This window comes from Fonsecaea monophora (genome assembly GCF_001642475.1).
Source record: "Fonsecaea monophora strain CBS 269.37 chromosome Unknown Scaff2, whole genome shotgun sequence".
Classification (NCBI taxonomy): Eukaryota; Fungi; Ascomycota; class Eurotiomycetes; order Chaetothyriales; family Herpotrichiellaceae; genus Fonsecaea; species Fonsecaea monophora.
Genome location: NW_019173933.1, coordinates 386691 through 413416, shown reverse-complemented (window position 1 = coordinate 413416; position 26726 = coordinate 386691). Strand labels below are relative to the sequence as shown.

General features: G+C 51.6%; 9 protein-coding genes across 9 annotated transcripts; 4 read left to right on the top strand and 5 right to left on the bottom strand.

Moving 5' to 3' along the window:
- Positions 1–474: 474 nt before the first annotated feature.
- On the top strand, positions 475–835 carry AYO21_00537 (hypothetical protein; the record flags this gene model as incomplete). Its single annotated transcript, XM_022650527.1, has 2 exons — positions 475–522; positions 581–835. The coding sequence occupies 2 exons, from the start codon at positions 475–477 to the stop codon at positions 833–835; spliced, it is 303 nt and encodes a 100-aa protein (XP_022517141.1).
- A 640-nt stretch (positions 836–1475) lies between these two features.
- On the bottom strand, positions 1476–2840 carry AYO21_00536 (hypothetical protein; the record flags this gene model as incomplete). The annotated part of the gene is made up of 3 exons (XM_022650526.1): positions 1476–2408; positions 2472–2518; positions 2786–2840. 3 exons carry the CDS (start codon positions 2838–2840, stop codon positions 1476–1478), a joined length of 1035 nt encoding a protein of 344 aa, XP_022517140.1.
- Positions 2841–4094: 1254 nt separating this feature from the next.
- Positions 4095–7301, top strand: AYO21_00535 (hypothetical protein; the record flags this gene model as incomplete). The annotated part of the gene is made up of 1 exon (XM_022650525.1): positions 4095–7301. One exon carries the CDS (start codon positions 4095–4097, stop codon positions 7299–7301), a length of 3207 nt encoding a protein of 1068 aa, XP_022517139.1.
- Positions 7302–8997: 1696 nt separating this feature from the next.
- Positions 8998–9710, bottom strand: AYO21_00534 (hypothetical protein; the record flags this gene model as incomplete). Its single annotated transcript, XM_022650524.1, has 3 exons — positions 8998–9458; positions 9530–9596; positions 9696–9710. The coding sequence occupies 3 exons, from the start codon at positions 9708–9710 to the stop codon at positions 8998–9000; spliced, it is 543 nt and encodes a 180-aa protein (XP_022517138.1).
- Positions 9711–10649: 939 nt separating this feature from the next.
- AYO21_00533 (hypothetical protein) lies at positions 10650–11843 on the bottom strand (the record flags this gene model as incomplete). Its single annotated transcript, XM_022650523.1, has 1 exon — positions 10650–11843. The coding sequence occupies one exon, from the start codon at positions 11841–11843 to the stop codon at positions 10650–10652; it is 1194 nt and encodes a 397-aa protein (XP_022517137.1).
- A 1727-nt stretch (positions 11844–13570) lies between these two features.
- Positions 13571–14537, bottom strand: AYO21_00532 (hypothetical protein; the record flags this gene model as incomplete). Its single annotated transcript, XM_022650522.1, has 4 exons — positions 13571–13762; positions 13809–13863; positions 13933–14055; positions 14110–14537. The coding sequence occupies 4 exons, from the start codon at positions 14535–14537 to the stop codon at positions 13571–13573; spliced, it is 798 nt and encodes a 265-aa protein (XP_022517136.1).
- A 5000-nt stretch (positions 14538–19537) lies between these two features.
- AYO21_00531 (hypothetical protein) lies at positions 19538–20665 on the top strand (the record flags this gene model as incomplete). Its single annotated transcript, XM_022650521.1, has 2 exons — positions 19538–20372; positions 20589–20665. 2 exons carry the CDS (start codon positions 19538–19540, stop codon positions 20663–20665), a joined length of 912 nt encoding a protein of 303 aa, XP_022517135.1.
- A 1004-nt stretch (positions 20666–21669) lies between these two features.
- On the bottom strand, positions 21670–24255 carry AYO21_00530 (hypothetical protein; the record flags this gene model as incomplete). The annotated part of the gene is made up of 1 exon (XM_022650520.1): positions 21670–24255. One exon carries the CDS (start codon positions 24253–24255, stop codon positions 21670–21672), a length of 2586 nt encoding a protein of 861 aa, XP_022517134.1.
- Positions 24256–24816: 561 nt separating this feature from the next.
- Positions 24817–25650, top strand: AYO21_00529 (hypothetical protein; the record flags this gene model as incomplete). The annotated part of the gene is made up of 1 exon (XM_022650519.1): positions 24817–25650. The coding sequence occupies one exon, from the start codon at positions 24817–24819 to the stop codon at positions 25648–25650; it is 834 nt and encodes a 277-aa protein (XP_022517133.1).
- Between the last annotated feature and the right edge of the window lie 1076 nt (positions 25651–26726).

The following is a 26726-nucleotide window of genomic DNA, read 5'->3' as shown; positions in this document are numbered from 1 at the left end:
CGCCACAAGTCAGTAGAACCAGTAAAGACACAATAGACTCAATGGATCCTTTGTTCGAGGGGTCTTTGTAGAAAAAAGACAAAGCAAGTCACAACGGACGCATTATGGATCTCTGGTCCTCGGCAGAAGGTCTCGACTCATTCATGCATATATACAAACAAACCAAACAATGACGCACCAGGCGCAGAAAGGGAAAAAAAGAGAAAAGGCCTCGAACCTGATTGATGGAGAAGTTATCGATGAGGCACCCAGACGAGTCGACACTAGAGAACAGCTTGGAGGGGCTTGAGGGGCCAGCTTACTTGGGTTGGTGGCACAGTTGGTGGCTTGTGCCTCGCCACACTGCGTTCAGCCTCGCTTCTCATTACTCACGTCTCCTTTTCACATCCTTGATATCTCTTTCATTCTTCTCACCGGTTGAGTCATTGTGTCATCTGTTTTCCACCTGTGGTAAATACCAACTTTGTGTCAGGCATGGACGATCCGCCTCTCGCCTCGTTGTCACTCACCCACGTTCGCTATGTAAGTCCTTACCTCGTCCACCATGGAAAATCAGCTATTATTGTGGCACAACTAACAGCACCAGACTCCCGGTGACCCCATATCCTACGCATCAGCATGGCTGGCTCTGGTGCCACAGGGTCTCTGTGTGGTCTATGTCACTCTGATATGGGCGTCACGGGAGGCAGAGATATTCCTCATGTTCGCCGGCCAAATGGCGTGTGAAGTGGTGAATTTCGGTCTGAAACGGCTGATACGGGAAGAACGTCCCAAACGTACGTTGCGCCTTTTCCTCAGCTATGAACCCATCAATCCATCATTGTCTAAGCTCTAAGAGTCGTGTTTGATTGATCTGTATGGCTGTACAGAAATGACAGGCAAGGGCTACGGCATGCCCTCTTCGCATTCTCAATTCGTGGCCTTTTTTGCCATCTCATTTAGTCTCTTCTTAATCTTCCGTCACGTCCCTGATCCTTCAGCGAGTTATTCGCCTACCAGCTTGACCGAGCGGGTCATTCTGTCTATGCTCGCCTGCATAGGCGCCGGCGCTGTTGCTGCCAGTCGTGTCTACCTGAACTACCACACACCAAAGCAAGTTTGGGTCGGGGTTGCTGCAGGAGCAGTTTTTGCCGTCATCTGGTTTTTATTCACGTCCTGTTTACGGCATTACGGGTGGCTGGACTGGGCGTTGGAGAGTTGGATATGTAGGAGGCTGAGAGTGAGAGACTTGATTGTCACAGAAGACATCCAGGACGCTGGTTGGGGAAGATGGGAGGAAAGAAGGAAAGAGAGAAAAAACAGAAAAGCGACGGCTTCTCGTCTGAAGAGTCAATAGCGGACCTCTACCAAAATTGATTCCTTTACCCTGAGTTGATTTGAGGAGCCCAATTCCATCAGTATATAGAGAACGCCTCCTGTGATCCCAGCTCGGGATTTCTATGCAGCTACCCACATAGACAAAGGTGGAACTTTGCCTATCTGTGTTTGTTGTGCGCAAATTCGGCCAGAGCCGCCTCTGATAAAGTCAATGGCCACAGCCCACGCGAAAAAGCATATGCACCCGCAACCAGGAGCAGGTAGTACGCCACCGTCCACCGCAACCCCAGCTTTTGACCTTGTGTCGCAGCCTGAATAAGGTCCCTATCGTCTTTGCCACGGATGACAACAGGGTGGATCGAGTAGTCCTCCGGTCTCCTCACGCGGCCCCAGAAACGAGGAAGACCAACACAGTTGCAGAATGAATGAATGATGATGCAGGCGTAGACCGAGCCCGTACGCATGTAAACAAAGGCGGCAAACCAGCCAAAAAGGGTGGTATAGGTGAACTGGAGTACGGACCTCAACACGACCGGCAAAAGTGGGATGTGAGGATGGGTCAAATGAAACTCGTAAAAGTGGTGGACATGGGCGATGCCGAAGTAGAGTGGTGTCAGGAAAACGATCCTGTCCGGGGAGATTTTGGCGAGCAGGTGGATTGGAATGAGAACGGATCGAAAGACAACCTCCTCAGTGATAGGCCCAGCGACGTAGTTCCTGTAGCCTTGCCAGCTGCTAAGAGTTTCGCTAATCGCAGCAACACCACGCTGGCGCAGGTTATCGAACTCTCCCTCCACGAAAACCTTCTCAAAGAGCGGTCCGACATACAACAACAATGTCAGAGCGAAGGATCTAAGCAGGTCCCATGGTCGAACCGGCCAACAGCCCAGCATATGCAGAGCATCGGTTACCGAGAGCTTCGCTGTTCCGACGAGCAGATAGAGAGTGCCAGTGGTACCAATGATACAAGCGAGTGTGACGGTCCGGATACGCGCGCGAATAACGCTGGGAGCATCGCGGTTTAGCGTTGGCGATGGCCTGGTGGAGGAGAAAAGGTAGAAAGGAACCACGTAGATCAGCGTGCAAAGAACCTGGTGGAGGGATGATCAGCAATCCGCGCGTGGTCAGTGTGTACACACCACCATTGGGCATACCGATAGTATGGCTGCTGTGGTAGGCGAGATGATGGGCTTGTCCTTGTCTGTTTCGTCATTCGGGTCAGCAACAAGCCTCAACGATCGGGGCCAGTCACGACATTATCGATATGTAACCGCATCAGTCGGGGTCAGGGCAATAGATCCGTAAACAACACGACGATTGGGAGTGTGTGTTGATCAATGGGTGGATTCGGGAGAGCATTGTTTAGATTGACAGCCCATTCATACAGAGACAAAGAAGGTCTGTGAGATAACTAGTTTCAGGGGAGCCGACATGTCGACAACTGCGAACCAATGAAGAGCCAACGTACCTGCATGGCCAAAATAAGTGTTTTTCAGCTGGAGGAAGAAGTTGACGGGAGCCATGGCGAGGCCAGGCGCAGGCTGCCAGCTGGCAAGTCGTTTAAACTCCAATAATGAGCACAGAGGATGTTGGGCCAGAGGGCCAGACTGTGGTGAGGTTGAAGTGGACTCTGGATAAAGGGGGCTTTGACGAATTCCCTAATCGATATGGTGGCGTCTTGGAGGGGGCGACGATGAGATCAGACACCCAACAGTCGGTGAAGGCAGCAATAATAGTCGATGCCACTGTGGCTGTCACCGACTCACCGCCAGCAATCTTTTCTCCGCTATCCAGAATCAAATCATTCTCTGGGGATTGAGCGGCGACGCTATTGACTTCAAGTCCCCAGAATTCGGACCCGGAAAATTGGAATTACTCCGTCTGTGTTGTTGCAGGCTGCGCCACTAACGCTTCTTCCATCCCCCTGTATGCAGCCAGATTGTCGCGTTAATTTCGTGACACACCGTGGTCCAATCGGGGATTTTCGATACTTCCAGTGTGCCACGCGATCAAGATGGAGAAAAGCGTGAGACGCGACCTGCCAACCAACACCCGAGACCCTCCTTGACACAAAAGCAATCGACAAGATGAGTCCTTTGAGCGTGGTCCTTGCGCAATAATACTCCGGATTGGCACCAAAAGGCCTGGGAGCCACTCCAATTTTACATGGGTTCAGCCTCCAAAAGAGAAGGAGAACAGGGATCACAAAGTCGCTTCGTCCCCTGATCGCGAATAGTCGAGAGGCGGGTAGCCAGAGGTCCGTCCAGGTTCAGGTGGTGGTCGACGGTTGTCCAAAACCAACCTGCGACTCTTCAACTACTTCGTTGAATCCAGAGACCACACAACATCCTACATTCTTTTCCTATGTACATACACAAGCAGCTTTTGCACATACCAAACGAGGTCTCAGACATCAGCCGCTCAATCGTACTCCGCCACTCCTGCAGCTGATTATATCTCAATTTAACTCGCCCTGAAGCATGCATATGCAGCTCCGCTTGATCGTCACCCTAACCTGAGCTACAAGTACTTTGAGTGCAAAATATCTCCGAAAATACTCAGTACTGTTAGTCCACTGGCATGAGACTTCAATAATACACAATCCCGCACATTGAGCGCGCGCGCCCACTTGTCGTTCTCTTCGATTTCGCACATCTCACCTTCAGTCGTTCTTTACCCTACCTACTATCCTAACCGAGCACATCCTTGGAGCCTACGATCGAACTCGCGAGTCACCGAATGCGTCGCCGGCTGCTTGTTGCGACGATGAGATAATTATGTCCTCGCCCCCTTCGTCGGTGAAGCTCATATCGCCGAAGCGGACTGCTCCCAAACGGACACCTCTACAAGAAAGAACATCTTCGGAGACAAATGAGCTCTCAGCTCGTCTAGGTCCAGAGTCAAGATCAGACCAAGGGACTTCGGACATATACAAAAGCACTCCGTTCCCTACGAAACCTGCTCACGTTCTCCTACCCAGTACCATCCGCAGGAAGAAGAGCTTTGGGCCAAGCCAACTCGCCGACACTTCTGGGTTTCTGCATGAGAGTCCATCGGTTAGAAGCAGCGATGCTTCCTGGAGTTCGCAAGGAGGTGGCGGCGGTGGAGGAGGAGGAGGATCAAAGCCTACTGTTAGGCTGAAGCGATCGGTCAAAGCGTTGAGAGACCTGTATGAATCTCAAGCCGAAGAAGCGTCCCGTCCATCCACCGCAACGTCACCGGCCCTTCGCCCAAGCACAGGCAGTTCGTTTCGATTGAGAAGTCTCAGCTCGAGTGAAAGTCTATCGGGCGCGTACGCTTGGGAGTCGCTCCAAAAGATCGCGGCCGATGATTTGGCGCTGCTACCCTCGTTACCACCTGGGCCTCTTACCCTCAAAAGGATTTCGTCTCGCTCCTCTTTCACGTCGATCCCGGAGAGGGCTGCTGCCACTTCGACGCCAAACTACAAAGTGCACGCAGTAACGTCAAGTCCAAGACTGCCATCGTTCAGAGACCTGAGAGGTCCTTTGCTAGAAGCGTTCGAAGAGGTATCAAGTGCGGAGTCCGAGAACGAAGTCTCTTCGAGTCCCAACATTATTCGGCTCGCACACACGTCCAGCCCCAAGCAATTTCAAAATATCGCTCCATCGTCCAGTCCAAACGTGGTTCGTCTTGCGAAATCCTCCAGTACGGATCAGTTCCAGAGCAGCGATCAGTCGTCCAGTCCCAATATTGTGCGTCTCGCGCACACATCCAGTACGGAGCAATTTCCAAGCACCGACCAGTCGTCAAGTCCAAATGTTATAAAACTAGGCCCGTCATCCCCGACGGCGGCTCGTCCTGACTTGTCCAACTCTTCTCCACTTTCGAGATCGTCGTCGAGCTCATCGAAGAAAAGGAAGAGGTCCGAGTCCGTGGGAGGGACGTCTTTCGCCGAACGAGGTGGAGCAACGATTTCACTGGCATCGAGTCCCCCAGTTCGCCGTTACGTTCCATCGTCTGCTGCAGGAAGCGCGAGCTCTCCTGTTGACCCCGGTATTCCGTCTTCCGCGCCACAAAGCATCAAACAAATTAGCGAGCCGGTTGATGAATCTAGTCCAGTGGACCGACTTTTGGAGAGAGATGATGGGACTTCCGATAGCATTTCTGTCGGCGACACTCACGCTAGTCTTCAAGCCGCTCTAAGCTCAAGTCCACCGCGTATTCAATACCCCATTGTTCGAGCTCCTGCTGTAAGCCAACATGCTGGCCTTGCAGTCCCCAAACGTACTTCGAGGTCCATGTCCACCCAAGGATCCTTGCCGAAATTCTCATCACGGTTATCAGCGGTCCCCTCTGAGGGCTCGTGGGTTCGAACCAGACCAACCAGTGAAGCATCCTCAGTCCCCGATGATCTCGACCAATATCTGTTGTCTGAAGACCTGGCACCAGCATCCACCTACATCATCAATGAAGGGGCAAACCTGACTCAAATCCGACTCGTTCAAGAAGCGGAAACACCGGACGAGCCACAGTGCGACTCTGAGTGGGAAACAGAATACAGTCATCAAGATTTGGATGCGCACCAAAACGAGGCGACGGACGAAGTCTCAGCTTTACCTTGGACAGAGTATCCGTATAGATCACCACCCCTTCGATCAAGCCGGAGCATCGGCTACATGTACTCTTCAAATAACTCTTCACAGCAGTCAATTGCGCGACTTAATTCCATGAAATCATTTACGAAGTCACGACCAAACAGATCCCTTTCCAATTCCCTCCGCCCGGGTTCTTCTAGCAGCATTACGAGCGTCATCCCTGTTCCAACATGGGCCCGAAGGTATTACTCGGGGTTTTACAGGGATTCATTTCAGTACCTTTATTCTAGCGGTTCATACATGAATTTGAGGGAGAGAGCGGCAGCCCAAGCACCAATTCCAGTACATTTAGAACCACCTTCGCGGCCCCAGACGTCCAAGTCAGCCGTCAGCACTGGCGTTCGCAATATCCATCAGGGAATGACTGATGGCGTTGGAGGCCCTTTCCGCCCGAGGAAACGACCAAAGGTCGAAGCCCGGAAATCACATCTTCTACCGGGTGTTGGACCGTTGGTCTCCAACCCAGTGCGCCCTCTACCAACTGCCGCCCCGGCCTTGCCTGGCCGACGACAATCTTATCCACAAACACAATCTAATCCAAATCTTCACACTCGCTCAGTTTCCTTGCCGTTAAGCCCTGCCGACCCTCGGGCCCATTGGGCTGGGGTAGTCGAGATCCATGAACACCCATACGAAGACGGACGAGGCTCTCGCTACATGATCCACCATCACAGCTACACGTATAGTATCTCCGCCTCCCAGGTTGACTCCCAAAATGACCAGTCCGTGATACACCACCATCAGGTCAACCCAAGTGGCAACATATTCCGTCGGTCCTGGCATCGTTGGTCCTCTTCTCCGCATCTCCACCACGATGCCCGTCTAGGCACGGGTTCGTCGGTCTCGCGTGGCTTTGGATTTCCGTTCAACGCGAAATCCCGCTGGATGACTGGTCTTCCTGATCTCGTCTCGGGCGGAGAGCGTCAGTCGCCGCTGCACATTGATCTTCGCTCCATCCAGGTGATATGTTTCACCGCCGGTTTCCTCGTGCCTGCGGTTTGGTTCATGGGTGCCCTTCTACCCCTTCCCGCGAGACCCGCCAGCTTTGGGGACATTGAGAAGCAAGTGGTGCAGGAGCAACGTCAGAGACAACGTCAGTCATATCCACTTCAACAATCGCAGCGGTATTCTGTATCCCAACAGTTCAATTCAGATTATTCCCTAGACGAACGAGAGAGGGAAACGATGGATATCTTGGCCAGACTCCGCTTTGAACGGCACGCCGCTGGCGTGGCAGAGCTCAAATTCCAGAATGCTCGATGGTGGCGGAATTTGAACCGATGGATGAGCGCCGTCGGTGTCATTGTCTTCGTCCTGGTGATAGTGTTAGCAGTCTTGGGAACAGAACACAAATGGGGCGAGACATAGCCGGGGGCTAGCAATGTGCGTCTTGATCCAAACCAGACCTTATAACATATACAGAATCGAGAGTGGCACCAACAGGCACCATCTCACGGAACAAAGGGCACCAGAGGATGTGGGTGAAGGCGAAATCTTTTTGATGATCTCGACCTAGACATACGTATCTATCTACTTCACTCCGCATATCTACTACTACTACACACATATTTCTTCTCATATACTCACACACCGAGCGAACTATCAGCGTTCCGAGCACCCTCGACGGGAGAGATTTCTTACAATCAATCAATCAATCAAATATTATTATTTATCCATCTATTCTACTGTGTCTGTCTCCCAATGCTTTTCCTCCTGTGCGTGCTTGTATTCTCTTCCATTCCTGTGCACCATGTGTCCGTGTCCGTCACCGCTCCCTAAAATATACCGAGGGTAACTTGATGCGTGGATTTGTGATGGCCCTCCGTTTGACATTACTAAATACTCTGGCAGGTAATATGTACTACGTACGACGTGTGATGTATGTGTGATGGATATGTGAAGCTATAGTACCCACGGTACCTGTAGTGCATATATAGTAGGTATTCTACCAAGGTTCAAGTAGATGTCTCGGATTGGTTGAGGTGTACCACGTATATATACCGTACTTATTGTACCTATATACCTATACCTATATCTGAGCTTGTACCAGGACTTGTAAGTACATAACTTCCAGGTGGCAGCACACTGTCGTGGGGGAGAGAGAGATGGAGATATACCGAGTAGAGATAATAGAAAGGTCACTGTGTTCCCCAGACAAAACGAACGCGGTAAGAATCCACCAATCAATTCAGTCAGCCTCACTTCCTGACGCGAGGCGATGCATACCGAGCACGAACAGTGAAAAGTATCTATCTGCTCTTTCGGCTACCGGTCTCTTCTTTTATTCATTGAAAATCACGTATGAAGTGAAGATCACGGCATTTCGGGCAAGCAAAGGCCACAAACACTACGCAGTACCGAGTAGTTGACTTTCTTCCATTCTACTTGTACCGTGTACAGGACGAATAGGGGTCATCCATCTCCGACCATGTCTTCTCAAAACACACCATCTTCTTTTCCATAAGTCGTTCATACTTAGTCTGGTGTGGGTGTCCTCGATTTTGAATTCCAGTGTTCTTCTCTTCCTCGCAACCTCTTCTGGCTTTCTCGCTGGGTTTCCCCAAATTGGCATGGCAAATCAGTCCTGAAGTCTTGGGTCAGGCTCGCTTTTTGGGACCTTTCCAGCCATTCACCAGGCATTGAGGCCGTGATAGAGTGGTGCGAGGCATCTTGGTCCCTGGCTCATGTCCACACGCTTGGCTCCAACGAGAGAGTCCTCTTGGGTGATACAACTTCCATCCGCGCGGCAGCTGTAGAATATACATGGATTTCACCTTCAGAAATCACCTTTTTTTATCCCATACCCCTCTGAACGCCTGGTTGTGTTCTCGAATACATATCCACTCGATCCGCTGGGTCGGAGATTGGCAGAAAAAGAGCACGTTTCGATCCAGAGCGCATTAAAGGCTCCCTGAATTCTCATCTCACAAGGCCTCTAAACAGGCAACTTGAAGCTCTTTCCTTTGAGGACCCTGGATTCGCAAACATGTCAGCTGCAACTCCCAAAAAACAATCTGCGCCAACCTCCATTTCCAAGCTGGTCTGCGCGAGGAATATCAAGAACTCACTTGGTATAGTAAACCCAGAAAAAGTCGGAATACAGGATAGTCTGAATCACACCGGCGACCACAGCAATCGGATCAAAATGCCCCTCTGCGAACCACCGATAGATCCAGTTCGGAATGTACAGAGCACGGTATATCCCCAGCGCAAATAGATAGTGTGTGGTAATTGTCTCGGCCTCGCCCGTCCTTTGAAGCATGAACAGCTGGGGCAGGATAGCGACGCTTTCGAGCCAGATAGAGAATGCCCACAGCACTTCGGGGATGGTGTAGCGGTAGGGGAACAGCAAAGCGAGAACGGCCGAGCCTCCGGTGAGGTACGAGACGCGGAACGTGTCCAGATTCGGATCGTGGGTCGGTTTGTAGTCGTTTAACATTACGTAGAGGGTATAGAGGGAGGATGAGAGGAAGATTAGCTTGAAGATGGTGTTCCATGCACTGTCGGTGAAGGTCCAGAAGAGGTCTGCGCAAAGCATTGACCATGTTAGAGAAGAGGTGTTTTGCGGCGCTGAAGCTTCTGGGGGCAGAACGAACCAAGATACCTCGTCACGTAGACGAGAAAGTATAGCGCTTGAGTTTTGAACGAGATTCCTGAACATGACTGTGTCCACATCGCACAGATAGATGGTCAGCGATCAATGGTCCTGCTTTCTCTTCGCCGACGTCGTGTCGTTGCGCAAGGGAAATTTCTTCGACATACGTTCGAGACCTTCATTTTGTGAAGAAGGATGAAGATTGAGACCAGATGCGACAGGTCCGCTGCGCGACAAAGAGTTGAATTAGCATGCTGGCGACTCTCTATATGGGGAGGTCCGTGTCCGCATACCGAGTAGCCTGAAAAGATTCATGGTGGGCGACACTCAACAGGAGATGAAGCAGCTGGGCACAGCTCAAATGGGAGTGACGAAATGTCGACGACGAGACCAAGTATCAACCTCGTAGATTGAATTGGAGGGTGTTATTTGTTGGGCGAAAAGCGCAGGTAAGCGGCAAGAGATCTTGAGGGTAACGATTCAATTAGAAGAATGGAAAGCTGTCGAAAGGGTTCGAGACCGGACTTCAAGACACGGAATGTAAAATGGTCAAGGAGGGACAAAATGGCGCAGTTCGGGGATGTAAGATGGTTGAAGATGCGCAGAGAATCGTTAACATGCCAGGCTGTTCAAGATTCTTTTTGGGCCAAAAAGGGACCGACGAACGCGCATGTTCATACGCAGGCTATGATTGGCGGAGCGGGCGGATGAAAGGCTCCAGAATCCTCCCGTCAAGCTTCGTTAGGCTCAGTAGCAGCCGTCAGCGCTGGAAACCCTGCAAGAAACTCACCTAAGGGCGCCAATAGACAGCCCCTATTCCTGCCACTCTGGGTACCTCTATGCCTAGAATCCCCACCCAAAGGGGGGAAATCTGGGCAGGTGGCCCCCCCCTGAGATGCCTAAGCCCTATGAGTTGCTCAGTGAGGTGCACCTCATACGCAACTGGGAAACTCCGTAAGTCGTAGGTTGCAACAATAACAACGGAGCTACGAGTAATCTGGTTTAGCCAACCAATGTACCCGTATCATCTACATATGTATGAGTACATAAAGACTGAGCCCTATGTAGGTACATATGGGAACTCGTCCGCCACCAAAAACACCCCCTGATAACCCCAACCCCTAATCCCAAGTATCGACATGTCGGAACGTCTTCAAGACCTTGACTCGTCTAGGTCTCTGACTCCCTTGATCGCGTTCCGCAAACCTTCTTCTAGGACGAGAAGACAGTCCATCTTCGTCCCTATCCCTCTCCACCAGCTCGTCCTGCTCCAAGTCAAAACAGATCTCCCTCTCTTCCCTGCCACCAGTACCATTCTTGCACACAGGATAAAGCTCTCTTGTGAACATGTCGCAATAAACCCCCTCGGAGAGACTGACGAAATGCGGGCCCTTGGCGGATACGCTCTCGCACATCTGTACCGCGCTAGAGAGGTTCAGGCTGCTTTTGACAAGCGCCGAGTCGAAGTCGAGGTTTGGGGTGATGCTGTCGTCGCGAGAGACTGTGGGCGCAATCAGCTGCCGTCGTGAAAGAGGACTTGAAGGTTGATCTTCCCGTAACATTATAAAAGGGGTTCGACACAGGTCCTCTACCGAAGTAATGTTGTAAAAATCCAGGTCCTTCTCATCAGTCTGCAGGTTGAAGCTGATACCGGGCAGTCGAATACCGTTTGACCCCCGGCGATCGATCCAAACACAGGACGCAGCTTTCCCCTGGGCGTTGGGGAGGACCGTCAACGCAGACTCATAGTGATCCGCGCCACAGATCCTCCCCAAGTTGCCCGTCATGGTGATTTCGGAGCCGTCAGGAGCCGTCAAGCGCACGCCGGCCATACAGAGGGACATTTCCCCGGCATTGGTGATGTATATCCAGTCCGGCACCGTGGTGCCAGGAACGGTGACGGCGAGTTCTTCCTCTTCACCAAACACATCCAAACCACCACCGCCTTCGCCAACATTATTGCTGCTGTATATCGTGACTCCGGGGATTTCGTCGTGGTCATCGTCTCCCTGGTTCGGTCGACCCCACTCCTTCATACCGTTTATCACTGTGACGGTGGTCCCTAACAGATCCCTTTTCCTCATGGGCAACATATTATCTCCACCATGTTCCCAATAGTTGCAAGCCGGTTTATCAAAAAAGTCCTTGTTTATGGGCGTCCCGCAAGGGTCGCTGTCGCACTTGCGGAAGATGCCGCATGCCATCCCGACCGAAAACGAGCCCGTGAGGCCCAACACGCTGGCCGTGGTGGCAGCATGATACCAGTGCCCCTTCGCCCAGGCCACCGCCCGGATCCACGAATAGGCGTTGCCCATGACTTGTGAGGGCAGGAGAGGGGACGGACTCCGACAGATGTCATGTACTCGCTCGGGCTAGATAGTCTGATGAAACCCTTCGGTCAGATGAGGGAGACGGGAGACGAATGAATACAGAAATACCTCAAGAGGGTAGGTCACAGAGCAAGTGTCCTGGAGCACAAAAGTAGAGATCCATAGCTGTGTTCTATACATATAGCATTTCTCAGGCACGAGGAAAACATGAGGACGAGGACCTGTCGGGGGAATAAACTTTGCATGGCGAGGCTGAACACACAAATAAATTTTGTTTCCGTCAAGTGAATGGCTTGTCCAGATGCTTGTCTAGATGGTTGCCCCATTACTGCGGCTGTAAGCTTGAGCTTATTCTTGGTGTGTTACTTGGAACTTAGATGAGAATGTAGTGTAACCGCTCGCAAATATCTGGGAGACTGGCCGGTGAGGGTACGGGTCCGGATCTGGACGTTTATGAGCTTTACCACAAAGGTCATTTAGCGCGTTCAGCATGTGCTCATTTGGGGAAACTTCATTCATTCATGGTGGTAGAGAATCGGACCTTGCCTTGAGGCACAATGACCTGTGATATATGTAGTCCATGGGCATCTTGATCAACACAGCCTCGACCCAGTTAAGCACACAGGATTGAACCACTGGCGAGTATTGTAGTCCCTTTCTTTTGTCTTTCCAAGTCCTTCCATATCCCCCTTCTGCATTTGTCTGTCCCCCAAGCACTTAATCCGGATTCCACACACCAGTGATGAAGAAAAGGGGCAAAGTAATGTCAGCCCGAAACATGTCAGCACCTGGTGTGCCTTTGGACATAGATTATCCCGTCGTTCTGTAACACTTGGAGTGCTGCTTCATTCATCGTTATATAAATCGCAAGGCTTTTTTGTAACCGTCATTCCTGCGCCAAAGTTCCACATAGAGGTGACGAAAGGGTAGATAAACCAGCAAGTTTGCGCCAACCGGGCCTAAGAAAATGAGATGTCTTCAACTCTGTGGCAGCGAAAGGTGGTCCAGCTTCCCCGTAGTGCCTGAGAGAGGCAAGTCCGTGAGAGAGTCCGTGTCGTCGTATCATAAAGCGAAGCTAACGCCGTGTGTTCCGTACCGTTTCCTGCTCATCGTGAGTCGCACATGGAGCGATGCTGGCTCATCAGTCATAACATTAGTGCACATCGTGGCCGAGCAGTCAAATATAATGTTCGACCTTGATTCCATATGCTGGTTCTGTTGGTACATTGCCATGCACATTTTGGGGCAGTGAAGATGAATTATATGCTGGTGAATGTCCTGTGGCATTTCCAAAGTTATTGACAGATGGAAAGTTCAAACCCGGTGGTGTTGCATTGGTACAATTCATGGACATGGCGGGTCCGGTGTGGTAGTGGTCGCGGTGACTGAGAGGGTCATGCTTCAGCCCAGCAGAGACATGGCTGACCTCTGAATGAGACTGCAACGGTGTCATCCACCGGTTCTGCTGTTGAAAAGCTGAGCTCGTTTTGAATCCCGCTGTCTGCAAAGGCAAGCATGTATTTACAGCTGCCTGCCTGATTACCGTAGAGCCCTTCCTTGATCCGGCCACAGATAATGCCTCTGGCGAGTGAGCTTCTGCATTCGTTTCGGGGCTTTTCACTGAATCTGGAGGCGAGTTACGACTGGCCCCTCGTCTGACCTGACAAGTGGGACACAGTTTAACAAATCTGGAAATGAGCTCTTTGGGTACCCTAGCATGCATGGTTAGTCTCTCGAACCATAAAGAAGGCTTGCGAGTCGAACCATGAGTACACCTTTCTGACCTGCGCAGACGTTTTGTCTCGTCCGCCGTGTTGACACTGTTTGTGTGCCTTGGTCAGGATCTTAAACAACTTCTCCCGCACTGCCACTGGTTTCCCTTCATGGCAAATCTTCCTTAAATGCTAGACCATGTCAGCCATTGACGCTGGAAAATGCGCCCTATCTCACCTCTGGGATTTTGCTGTCGTTAGGTTGCAGTGTAAACATCTTCTTGACCCAAAACCTAAGCGGCGGTCAGCATTCTATAACACTTGAAAACACAGCTGTCCTCTTTGAGTAGAATCGGACTGACCTGAATTGCGCCGACTCTATGGCCGTTGTCTTCTTGTCAATCAGGACATGTTTGATGTTGGCAGCTCGCCGCGCATGAATGAGAGCTTTGTCCTGTTTCTTGGGAGAGAGGTCTTGGACGTAGCTACAAATAGTGAATTAGCAATGCTCAAAAAAAAGAGGCGGGCACTTTCTGTACCGTTTCATCAGCTCATCGAATTCGTGTACATCCGGATAGCCCTCGAGTGGGGGTAGAACAGGTTCTGACAGCATCGTGTCCTCGTTTGGAGAGTCTTGACACTCTGTGCCATCCATTGAAGTGTATTCTCGTGGAGGAGCGAGTCGTTGATGGTGTGAAGTCGTCCGATTCCCCGAAGACGTGCTGTAGTAAGAGCTCTGTGGGAAAGCACGAGACTGGGAAGGAAGCGTAGGAACTCGTGGGCCTACAAATGAATAATTGAGTTGTGAACCGGATGTGGGAGGCAAATAGAGAGGAGGAGCAGACGTTCCTGGACTCGGTGCGTAGTTTGCTGAGTACGTCGAACACGGGGTGTGTACAGTCTGATACTGAACTTGACCATCACTGTAGAGGTAGCTGAGACCGGTTCCATTGGAATAATGCGACATGGCGAGGTGCGGACTTTGAAAGAAGGAATTGTAATCCTGACTGCTTCGTGGCGCATAGTCGGTCATTCTTGGAAGTGCAACAAATGATAGAAGGCCAGTCAAACGAGATCGCAGCGGTTGAATACAGGCACAACGTTCACACCACAGAATCTGTCACGGCTGTCAAAAAAGAAGGAATATGACAAGTTCGATGCTCTTGGACTGTGCTGATCGCTTCTCCCGTTGTTGTTAAGTACTTTGAGATACCTCGAGTGACTCGACGGGAGGCAAAAGAGCGAGGAGGAGTGTAGCTAGACGAGCACGAAGGCAGTCAGTCCGCTATAGAGATGGAAGGAGAGAGCGGCGGCAAAGGGTGATTAGAACTTGAAGAGTTTAAGACAAAATGCTCGTTGGGTCTCTCATATGAATTCAAGAATAAAACAAAAGGTGAGGTAAGGTGTCGAAAGGTTAACCACGGCAACACGCGTAGTTGATATTCGAGACAGAAAAGGCCGATTAGAAGAAGTTAGTGGCAAAAGCAATGTGCTGGACACCTACCCGCCTAAATGGGTTAAGAGGCCCATTCTTGTGCTGCTGTGGAGATACGAGGACTGGCCAGCAAGGGCAGACAAAGACTGAGGTCTGGCTGGAAATGAGCAGGATCCATGAGCAGGGCGGGGGGGTGGGCATGGCGAAGATAACGAAACCGTGAAGGCTAGGAAAAGGGTCTGGAGTAGGACGCATATGAGAGAGAACGAGGCGCTGCCAGCATTAGAAGTGGCAACGGTTGGTCACTCGCCTGCGGACATGATTGGATTCCGTTGAGTTCCCACCCGCCTTGACCTCCTGCCCATTCTCGAGGTCGTTCATCTCTCTGTCGTTCTTTCGGATCGTGGGGTGGCCGTTCTCCTCGGTACCCATGCCTAGCTGTATGCACATCATAAGTGCATTTCTATGCTTGACAGATGTTTATTATCGTAGAGAGGCTCAGGGGTGGCAACCACAGAAACATCTTCCATTGAGGTTGATGCAGTCTTAGGAAGAGCCTCCCCGGTACAGAAACAACGCTGGCTGGTGGTGTCTGGACTCTGGGCTCTGAAGATTGCAAGTATGTGGTGACCGGAGTCTCGGGCTCTTCAGCAACACCTACTTCAGGTCATCGAACCAATTTTGAGTATTCTCTTTGAGTGGAGAGCGAGCGTGCAGGTCTGCAAGACTGCAACGGTTTGCTCCCCAAGAGAACCAGGCGCCTGAGAAGGATGCCCCTGTTCAGATCGAGACAACTAGCCATTTTGGGTAGCCTGGTAGAGGTACCTGTAGGTCCAAGGGACGCTCGGACCGACATGTTCGATCCCTGGGTTTCCAGGTTCTCTTTGCGAGACACGTTGATGGCCCGGGACAGGGGTGTCCACTGGTTTGTGAGACGTTGAAAGAGGCGAAGCCCCCAGCCAACCTGATGAGAGCAACTCGGGCAAGGTGAAGCCACCACGAGTTGAGCACTGACGCTGTTCAGCGGGACCAGCAGAGGCAGCAATGTCCATGAGCAGATTGGGAGAGATCGCTAGAACCAGATGGTGCGTCGCATGCAGATGAGGGCGCAGAATGTTTGTTTGCTAGTATGCAAGGGTTGAAGATCAGGAGTCGAAATCGCAGGCGGCGATACCAAAGTACGAGTCACGAGGCTCTGATTACCCACACGTGATCACAGTCACGTGTATCCCCCTCAGCCTTTGACAGCCTGCGCTCTCTTCTTCCCATTCCTTGTTGCTCTCCCTCACTCAACTTCTCCTGAACACAACGCTCCCTCTGTCAACATCTCATGTCGCGCTGCATTCAGCCGAACTACATTATCTGCTCAGTCCCGTATCAGGGCTGCAGCCGTGCTGAGATATGCTCTACTCATCGCTCCCACACCAACCCCATCTTCTCCTGCAAAACTTCGTAGTGGCTGCAAACCCCCCTCCCACCAAATTCGTGTCTAGACCAAACAAGGCTCACCGCAGTAACAGGATTTCAGACCTGGTCATCTCCAGTGATTGACGCATGTCTTTCGACCTGCGCTCGCATGCATGCCGGCTTTCAGCCCGACTTGTCTGCAAGTCGACCCCCTGTCTTTGGGGCTTGGTCTGGGGCCCCTTCCCAGCCAATGGTCTGGCTAGCTTTGTTTGCTGCTTCAATCCTCCACCACTGGTCGGGTCAAGACACATAACCTCCACTTCTCTACCCTCAGTACACCTGATGATGTTTTCGGATCTTGGGTCGAAATTTCCTACCGAGATCCATTCCAGCCTAACCGACAACGGGAATGCCCTAACCTGCTCCCTTCCTCGTACGCATACTCATATGAACTGACAAGTTTTGTATTCGGCCCACCAAAGGCGGATAGCAAACAGACAATTTTCTGGGTGGCCAATCAAACCCCGTGGTCTCTGGCTGATCCATAGACTGGTCCGCTATCGCCACTGATGCCTGCCACGTGGACAGACAACAACTGCGGCGAGAGCATCGCCAGCGATGAACAGAACTCGTGTTACACGGATAGCCCGCTTTGCATCTCCTCGTGGAAATGATCGCCATGATTGGTCGGGTCTACGCCAACCAAATCATTGGATGCTTGTCACTTGAATTGGTCCTAGGTACAGGACGAATTGATGTTCTCCTGCGATTTCGAGGATCCCCCTTCCCGGATCTCCAATCTCTAGGCCGGTGGGCAAGCCACCGTCTCAGCCTGATACTGTATCGCTCCCCCTCTCTTGGACACTCCTGCAAAGACCGCCTGGGCGCCTGTTTCTCTACTGCGACTCTTCGAGGGAAACTAACCACGATTCGTCCAGGAAATGCAGACGTAGTCACTTCTCTGAGCTCGCAAATCGGAAGTTGAACCGTACTCACGGACACGAAGCCAACCAGAGACATGCCACCCAGGCAGACATGATTGTTCCACAGGTCAACACAAGGACTCAACAACCAGCCAAGCAACCTTTGCCCTGTGAGGCCGATGAGCAGCTGTGACGATCGACCACCCAGGCCACTAACCGCCGTGTCTTATTCGCTCTTGGCCCTGCCAAAGTCGCCATCCTCCTTCCCCGGAAAGGGTCTCAAAAGTGTATCCACATGACGGCAGAGGTTCACATCCTCAGCAACTTCCAACAAAAGATACCAGAGAACCGACCATATTGATTGGACCGTTGGTGGGATTCTTCAGCAAATGATCCTGGCCTTGTTTTGCGTCCCTCTCATGATGTGTCTGACATCCACCTTGAATTTTCTTGGAGCGCCAGAACTCGGCTCACAATGATTGACATGTACATCGGCCGGAGCTTAGCGACATCATTAGTAGAGGAAGTTCTGAATGACTCAAGGTCGCGAGTTCTGGGCATTCAAACGTCCTGCAGTGTGATTCTTCCAGGGGAGGCGGTGTGCGGGCCCCTCGTCCCAAATGGAAGCTCGTACACAGTCCCAAATCTCCTGCTTCATTCGTACTAACCTCTCTGCAACGCAGCCAGTGACTCCATGCATCACGTTTCTATCTAGGCAAACCCATTCTGGGGCAAGGTTTACTCGGTTCAGCGGCGCCTGATGCTGAGGAACTGATGGCTCTTTCTGTTCTAGATGAGCCCCAACAGTTGTCGAGACTCTGACCTCTGTATACCCGGTCCACAGCCTTCTGCCACGTTGATTTTGGAACGTCCTGCTAAAATCTGGCCCAATCGCTTCTCGTGGGTCAATACACTGTACTTTCGGGCTGAATGTGGGCTCCCTTTCTTTGTGGGCGTGTAATCCACCCCGGGGAGGAGTGAGTCGTACACTGGGTAGCAAAGGAAAGGCGTACACAAAGGCAAAAGTCTTCCACAACATATACTGGCCTTGAACGTGTGCCGATAAGCTATTGGACGATGCTCCGCCAGTTCAGCGGCAAGGAAGCAATATATGCAAGCAAGTGCATTGCAATGGACAACGAAGTGATACTGAAGTCTTGAGCAACAGTAAGACATATGCAAGGCCCTACTTCTTGACGGAGGCAGAGAAGTTTGGGCATGTGAGATTTTCAGGTGTCAACTTGATATGACAGCCATCAGAATGAATGCGGTGCTGTTTACAATGCAACTTTAAGCATCTGATGTTTCGGCAGGTTTGCTATTCAACCCGACTACTATATCTCGGGGGTCATATATGAACGGGTGCCGCCGTGCTAGACTAGAATCTGGATGGAGAATCACTTTCATGCCGAGACTTTATGTCAAATATGAAGATTCCGCGGGAGGCCAACACCGTATCAAGAATTCGAAAGCATTCGCCAACCCCTCTGATGCTGGCTTTATCTGAAATGCAAGGACCGGATATGTCTCTCGCAGTCAGCAACTCTTAGGCATTGATTGATCCAGGATATCCCATTGCCAGTCACGGTGCCAATGTCCTAGCTTTGGCTGCTGGGGGTCAGAGCAAGCAAGCATAGCAGTGCTACAAGCCGTTGTGGACTTGTGCCAATCCGCAACCTCAGGAACAACGACACTAGGCTCAAGGCTGCAGCCTCGACAAAGGAACTGCTTTTTCAATAATAAGACTGAGACTTTACATATCGAGGTTGACCTGAGAGTATCACGGCACGAAACAAACCACTTGTAAGCAAGGCTCTTGACCATACTGAATCCGCGAACCTGTATTGGGCTACTTTACCAGTGAAGAGGGCGACCATTACTGCAGGCTAGATGTTGCTGCAGGTTCTATCCGACACATTATGTAGAGATCGATTCTTATGGTAGTGCAAGGGAGAGAATGGAAGAAACGGAGGGCTTGGTTTAGCCTTGTCGCCATCATATTGTCGTGCTTGGTTTCTTCTCCACTTGAATGCGGGGGTCAAGACAATTTCCAGCTTCTTGTACCTGCGTTTCTCATGCCATTTGTTTTTATTTCCACCTTTGTGATCTCTCCCGAACTTTGTTAAAGAGTCATCCATCCTCTCTGTACTCATTGCGTGGGTCTATATCGTTCTCGTATAAATTGACTAGAATATAGCGATCATGTCCACGTCGTCCCACACATCCCACCACGGCACCCTCGCCGACCTCCTCCCCTCCCACTTCACCACCCAAATAACCAGCTGGCTGGCCGAAGACACTCCGTCCTTTGACTACGGCGGCTTCGTCGTAGGATCGGAACCCCGTAGTGCGCAGCTCCTCTGTAAGTCTGCTGGAGTACTCGCCGGGGTACCCTTTTTCAACGAGGTATTTCGGCAGCTCGATTGTGCCGTGGAATGGCATTATGACGAGGGCACATATCTCGAGCCGGAAAAGGCTGGGGGGAAGATCAAGGTTGCCACCGTCAAGGGACCTACCAGGAAACTACTGTTAGGGGAAAGAGTCGCGTTGAACACACTAGCACGGTGCAGCGGTGTGGCTTCCAGGTCACGAAAGATGCTCGAGCTGGTGCGCAGTGCTGGCTACCAGGGTATCTTGGCCGGCACGCGCAAGACCACACCGGGGTTCCGACTCGTCGAGAAGTACGGCATGCTAGTCGGCGGGATCGACGGCCACCGCCACGACCTGTCGAGCATGATCATGCTCAAGGACAATCACATCTGGGCGAAGGGGTCCATCACCAACGCAGTCAAGGCGGCCCGCGCGGTCGGGGGCTTCGCGCTCAAGATCGAGGTCGAGGTGCAGACCGAGGCAGAGGCGGACGAGGCCATCGAAGCGGGCGCCGACGTGGTCATGCTGGACAACTTTGACGGCGAGGGCTTGAAGGTCGCGGCACGGAATCTGAAGGAGAGATGGAGGGCCCGCGGCCGGGCAGACGTGCTCCTGGAGAGCAGCGGCGGCCTGACCGAGGCCAACGTCAAGGGCTACATCAATAACGGTGCGTCAATCTTTCTCCCCATCTCTTGTCATTTGCTTGCCCACTTTGTCTTCCTTTGTAAATGCCTGTCCCTTTGTACGAGGCGGTTGGCAGAGCAGTGTTTTCCCTCGCTCGTCAACTTTTGTATGATTTCTTCTCTTTCCTCCCTTGAGCGCCTCACCTTTCATTTTTTTCCCCCCTCCTTTACTAACTTCCTCCGTTCTCCGACCGTTGCAGACATCGACATGATATCCACGAGCGCCGTCCACCAGGGCGTGCCGCACATAGATTTCTCCCTGAAAATCGACCATTGAACCGGTTCCAGGCCCCTTTTAATTTGGCCCTTATTCCTGGTTTCCCGTCTCTATCTATGCATCCTTCCATCCATGCATCCATGCATTGGTTGATTGATTGGTCTGTTGGAATTGACAATCTTTTCTCCCTCCTATTTGGCCCGCACAAGACTCCCAACCGCCCGGTCTCTCTCTCTCTCTCGATTTCTCGGCGTGTTTGTCATTGTAGAAGATCAGGTTATGTTAAGGTCCTGCTTCGACAGCGGCAGCGATACCCCTACCAGACCCGGAATACGAACCCTCGCAACTCGTCTCGTCCACCCGCTCATCCTCTTCTCACGTCCCCATTCGCACTCATGCTCTAGGCGACACGGACAAGGCCCCGATTCGCGTAACGTCCCAAAAAAAAACCCTGCATTGTGATTACTCAGGTAGGTAAGGTAGGTAAGGACTTCAATGCCATTAAAAGAAGAAGAAGAAGAAGATTCCGATCAAAGGACCCTTCAAGCAGGGAAATGTACAATGCTCCATAAAACCCCATCGATCGTCCATCCATCCCAGAGTTCAAGAGTTTTCCTCAAATCCACCCCTGTAGAAGAAGGAAGAGAAAAAAAAAGTCCCAAAGTTCATCCCTGTTCATCCATCATCGCCGTCCCTGGGTATTATGAATATCCTGCCTGCTTGCTTGCTCTCTTCGATACTCCGTCTCAGAAAAGGTAGTTGGTTTTGGGGGAAAAAAAAAAAGAGAGAGAAAAAGGGAGAAAAGGCCAAAAAGTAGCGCCGTCACCTGTACCTCCCCGTGTGCCACCATGTCGACAATTTACCAGAGCCAATAGTACCTAGTATCCATCACGTCTTCTCCTCACCCAACGGGCAGCGCCAAAGACTTCTTTCCTTGTCGATCAATGGAGCCCAAAGTCGCCATTTTCGGCAACCCATCCCCCATTACTCTTGTCGCAGATATCCATCGCTACACGCATTGGCCAAAGCGCCCTCCCCCATCCGTATGAGTTCAAACTTTTGTCTTAATTGTCATTGTCCCACAGTTCCGCCACTCGGTATTGGAGGTCCTCCGTTTGAAATGGACCGTTCGACTTGCTCAACAGGTAAAGACCTCCTTCTTCGCTGCCCAGCAGCAAGGAGGAATGATCCGGCGAAAGACGGCCACACAGTATTTCACTGCCGGTGTCCACAAGGTCTTCGACAAAGACATCGGCAGGCGAGCGCCGCGTGTCCCAATACTTGAGGATGCCATCACTAGACCCTGTGTATAATTGTCCCCGTGTATGGCTCCATTCGATGTATCGGACGCCCACATCCTCAACCTCTCGGTCTTTTCCGGGCGGGATGCGGATCACGGGTTGACCGTGGGCTAGCCTGTGTAAGGGTTTTTGAGGCTGACGCTGATCCCAAACGTACGTTGAACCGTTGGTACACGAGGCTGTGACAAGACCGTGGTCAATGGTCACATCGTTGATGTCCTTTGCCCGGCAGCTATACCTCGAGATCGAGTCTGGCTGGTTGGGCGAGTACAGCTTGACCACAGAATGCTCTCCTGGCTCTCTCCTCGTCAAGGCATTACTTGTGCTCCCAACGGCGAACAAGTCGCCTGTCGGATTCCAGGCGCAATCAAACACGTATGTATCTCCCTGCGGGAAGTGTAAGTGTTCGCAGGACCCCTCGCGGAATTTCCACATGGCGATGCAGCCGCCGCCAAAATGGCCGTTGACATCATTACCAAAGCCTGCAAGGAGCCAATCCCGGCTACCAGCGTGTCCGAACCGGAGACACGTCGGTGAAAATGGGAACGATTTCCTTCCTGTTTCCCGGTTCATCTTAATCTCCTGAGGCCGGACATCTACCTCAGAATTCATAAAGAAAACTCGGATCGATCGGAGTCCGCCTTCGGTACCTGTCGCGAATAATGTGCTCTGCTCCCCAGCCACGTCCATGACTTCTAGCCGCTGAGAATACTGTATTTCCGTCTTACAGTGGATGGAAGCCTCATCCCCCACGTCCCAGACGCGGACCTTACTGTCAAACCCAGCACTGAGCAACCTGTTGCCCGTTGGAGTAAATCGAACGGCGCTGACGGTCTGGTAAATATACTTTGGCTCCCCAGCCGCTGCATTGCCAAAGATCCGATGTTCAGGAAGATCTCGGAGCATCTTGGAAGGTACTGAGCCATAAATCAAGTTCCCACGTCGGTTGTTCTGGAACTTTTTCGAAGATTCAATAATCGAGTTGCTGGCAGCCGCAAAGTGTTTGGAATCTGGGGACCAGTCCACTTGCACTATGTCGCTCGACGCATGACCCCAGATAAACCGAAGGTACATATGGCTGCCCGATCTTGCAGATGATGAAACGGGCGCACGAAGCTTCCGAGACTTGGCCTTGGTTCGTTTGGCTCTCGGCTGGTCTGTCGGTGTTGCAGTCTGCTTTCCGTTCGAGTTATCATTCATTGATGATCTGCGCTTCCGGGTCATGTGAGGAACTTTGGCCATCACGGCAGCTGCCCAGTCCAGACCACGACTTTCGCACTTGTGGCGAGTATCGTAAGACCATTTCGCCATCATCTGTTGGTACGTGCGATCATATCCACGTGTGCTTAAAATGGCGGCTGCCCGTTTCCACATGTGTGACTTTGTCGGTCCGAGATCTTCCCCTTGCATTAAATCATAGATAGTTTCGATCATAAATGATTCTTCCTCGTCTGTCCATCGACGAGATGAGTCCCGCAGCGACTGGGAGCTCTTCTTAGGTAGTGATGAGTGTTCTCGTCGATTCTGTGCCTTGGGGGTTTTCGGAGGGACAGTGGGTTGAGCTTTCCTGACGTTGCGCCATGCGGTTTCAACTGGGACCGGAGACTCCTCATGCACAACGTCCTGATCTTGATTGCCATCGTCAATGGGCGGGGTGGTGCGCCAAGCAGTTTCATCTGGGACCGGAGATTCCTCATGCACGATGTCCTGATCATGGTTGTCGTCGTCACTGAAATAGAATGGAGCACGGTAGTTGTCGGCTTCATCAACACTTGAAGTCTCGTCTTCCTGTCCAGGAGGCTCCTCTGGGTCAGGGCTTTGGATAATCTCGGTGCGATTGTCCTTGGAAAGAGGCTCGCTGGTACCGCGACGTGCTACTATTTGAGGAGTGGATTCAAGCGCGGGAGTTTCCACGTGTCGGGGTTCTGTACCGGAATCCAACTGCTCCGATGTTCCATTTGCAACGGACGTTTCAGTAGCTTCCTTTGCTTGTCGTGGAGCAACCGAGGGGGAGGCCTCAACCGTGGGCTTGGATCCTGTTGTGGGTAGTCGCCGTTGGTGGTGGCTATAGTTTCCGCCGGCACATTTCATGCAATCTTTCTTCAAGTTTTGAATGGACTTTGCATGTTCAAAGGCCAGCATCTTCACAAATTTAGTCAAGACAGCGAGATTTTCGTTGAACTCTTTATCGTGCTGTTCGATAGAGCGCAGAAGCCGCCTCACTGGAGGGCTGTCGATAGCCCCAGGTCCCTCATCGTGTCCGATGTCTAGGTTGCCGTTGGTCAAAACATCAGGCTGTGGATCGCGCCTTGCGTGAGGAGATGCTGGCGTCGGCATATCTTCTGCCATGGATGAGGGCTGTTTAGTGATACATGGGCCAAATGAGGGCCCGAGCTAGAGTTCAGTGAATCGGTCTTCGAGAGAAATGGAGGAGCAGGAAGATTGTCAATGTGAGTAGTGGACCTTTTGCGATGTGAAGTCAAAGCGAGACCATGTGAGGCCAGCAGCGCCAAGCAAGCTCGAGCCTCGCTGCAGCCTTGCGGTCTAACAGCGACTCCGATTGGCTGGCTTGCAGAGATGTCAGCCTTGTCTGAGGAATAGATCGCAGTCACAAGGTAGAGCCACGAAATTGTCCGGCCGTCTGTTTGCACACAAAACATCAACGGTCTGTTGCTCTTTTTGCTTCGTGGCCCGATAATATTTGACGATGGCTGGGAAGCTACGAACTCCGCTTCTGTTCACATATGCCGTGTGGTGACTGTGCCGAAGTTCAACCGTCAACCATCCAACGTTGAACGACGTAAACAACATCATCAATGTTAGGTAGACATTTTTCATGCTGGCACCACAGTTCTCTTCTCACCTGCCCATATCCTTCAGCTCACCATCTCCTAGACTGGAGGCAGGAGAATGGCCACCCAGGATGCCGGCGAACAGACGCATCCTTCTTCTTCTCCACCAGATCTGGAGGCCATCTACATTCACTTGTCCCGCTACCCATTCTCTACTGATTCCGAGTATCAAGCCGGCCTTGCAACGATTTTAGGTCACCAGGACACGCCTGTAACACCGGAAGAACTGCGCGACAAGTCAGACCTGGTGCTCCAGGCCCAATGCTTCTATTTCTCGAGGAGGTTTCACATCACCCCGCCTGTAGCTCCGCAAGCATACTCAGCGTGGCTTCAATCGCAACCACATCCACATCCACACCTTCAGCTATTCTCAACACATTCCCAACCTGAAGCCAACCCCTCAGAACCACCGACAACATCTGCGCCGTCTTCGCTACCACGAGAGCCCGCTCAAACGGCCGCTACCGCCTCCACCTCCTCAACCGATACCGGTACAGCTCCTTCGGAAGCTGCTCAAGACCCACCATACCCCACTTCCTTCGCGGCTATTGTGGACCTTATAACGCGCAACATCCCCGTTCCAGGGATAGAAGAGATCCCGCCCACTGTCCTCGAGCCAGGATCGAGCAAGATCGATAAGACACCGCGGAGGAGGAAACCTTGGGAGAAAGATACCGACACGTCAGGCTCGGAAGAACAACCGTCGCAAGCGGATGGAACATCTGTCCAGGCAAGTGACACACAAGCCACGACCAAGAGTGAAGAGAACCGTGAACCAGAGTCTGGGACCAAAGAAGTCGACATCAACGGACACAAAATGGCCGGCGAAGGGGTGGTAAAGATTCTGCAACCCAACGCCATCCCGGACAGTGGGCTGCTCAGTAGAGATTGAACAGAGGTACTCGAAGAGAAAGCAACGCACACCCTCCGTCACCATTCGAGATGATATTGGAAGGGGCTATGCCATTGGCGACTCCACACAGTCCTGCGGCAACGTGTTCACCATAATTGCAATGTCCGACGGAGAGGTCTACCACGCACATATGTGAGGATGTTATTTGCCAGATGAAGAAGCAACAAGTACGCTGAATTATGCATGGAAACTTGCTATCGCCATCTCGCAACATCCACGGTAGACTACGGCTATCACTGAGATTCCATGTAAAGCATCGGGGCTCAAGTTACGGAGATAGTACAGCCGAGAGAGGCGAACGTCTTTAGCCAGAGAAAGGCAATTAATCAGGGTCGAGACAATTCGAACCATAGTGTACAGCACATTAGTGATGTCTGTTCTGCATGACGCTCTCTCCGCAAAGTGACGTGCTCATGGATGGAGCTCAATCCCTATACCGGTTTTCCTGGGACAGGGGAAACCCCTGTGAGGGAAAAAAAAAGCAAGGCATAGACTCTTTGGCACGCTTTGTTCAGCTATGATATTCACTATCTGCTACATTGTTCTTTCCATTCTGGATGGGTTTTTTCATCATGCCACTGGTAAATACATGCTTTGTCAATTTTCTCCTTCATTTCTTCCGGCGGGGCCATGGACAACTGTCAAAGACACGATATGATGCACAGTCATCCGCCATGACTGACGAACATTGATGCCGATAATGCTGCTAGCTCTGAAATATTGCCGTCAACAAGTTGTGATTCAAAGCAAACACCCACACGCGGCCGATGTTTGTCGGGTCTTTCGTATCGTCGGCAGATATGAAACATTCCTTGTCGATATGAAGAAACACATACAATTGAATATTTCTGTCCGATAAGAGGCAGTTGCAAATGAACAGCCAAGAGGTCCGAGCCAAGATAAGATACTGACTTCAATGGCTCGAGTAGTATCCTCTTCCCCATCGGTCGTGGCAGGTTTGGTCGGTATTCCAAGTTTTAGGGTAGTCGCCCCTTGTTGTATTGACAAACTTGTAGAATACCCTCATCTTGAACAAGATGACACGTAAGTAGATG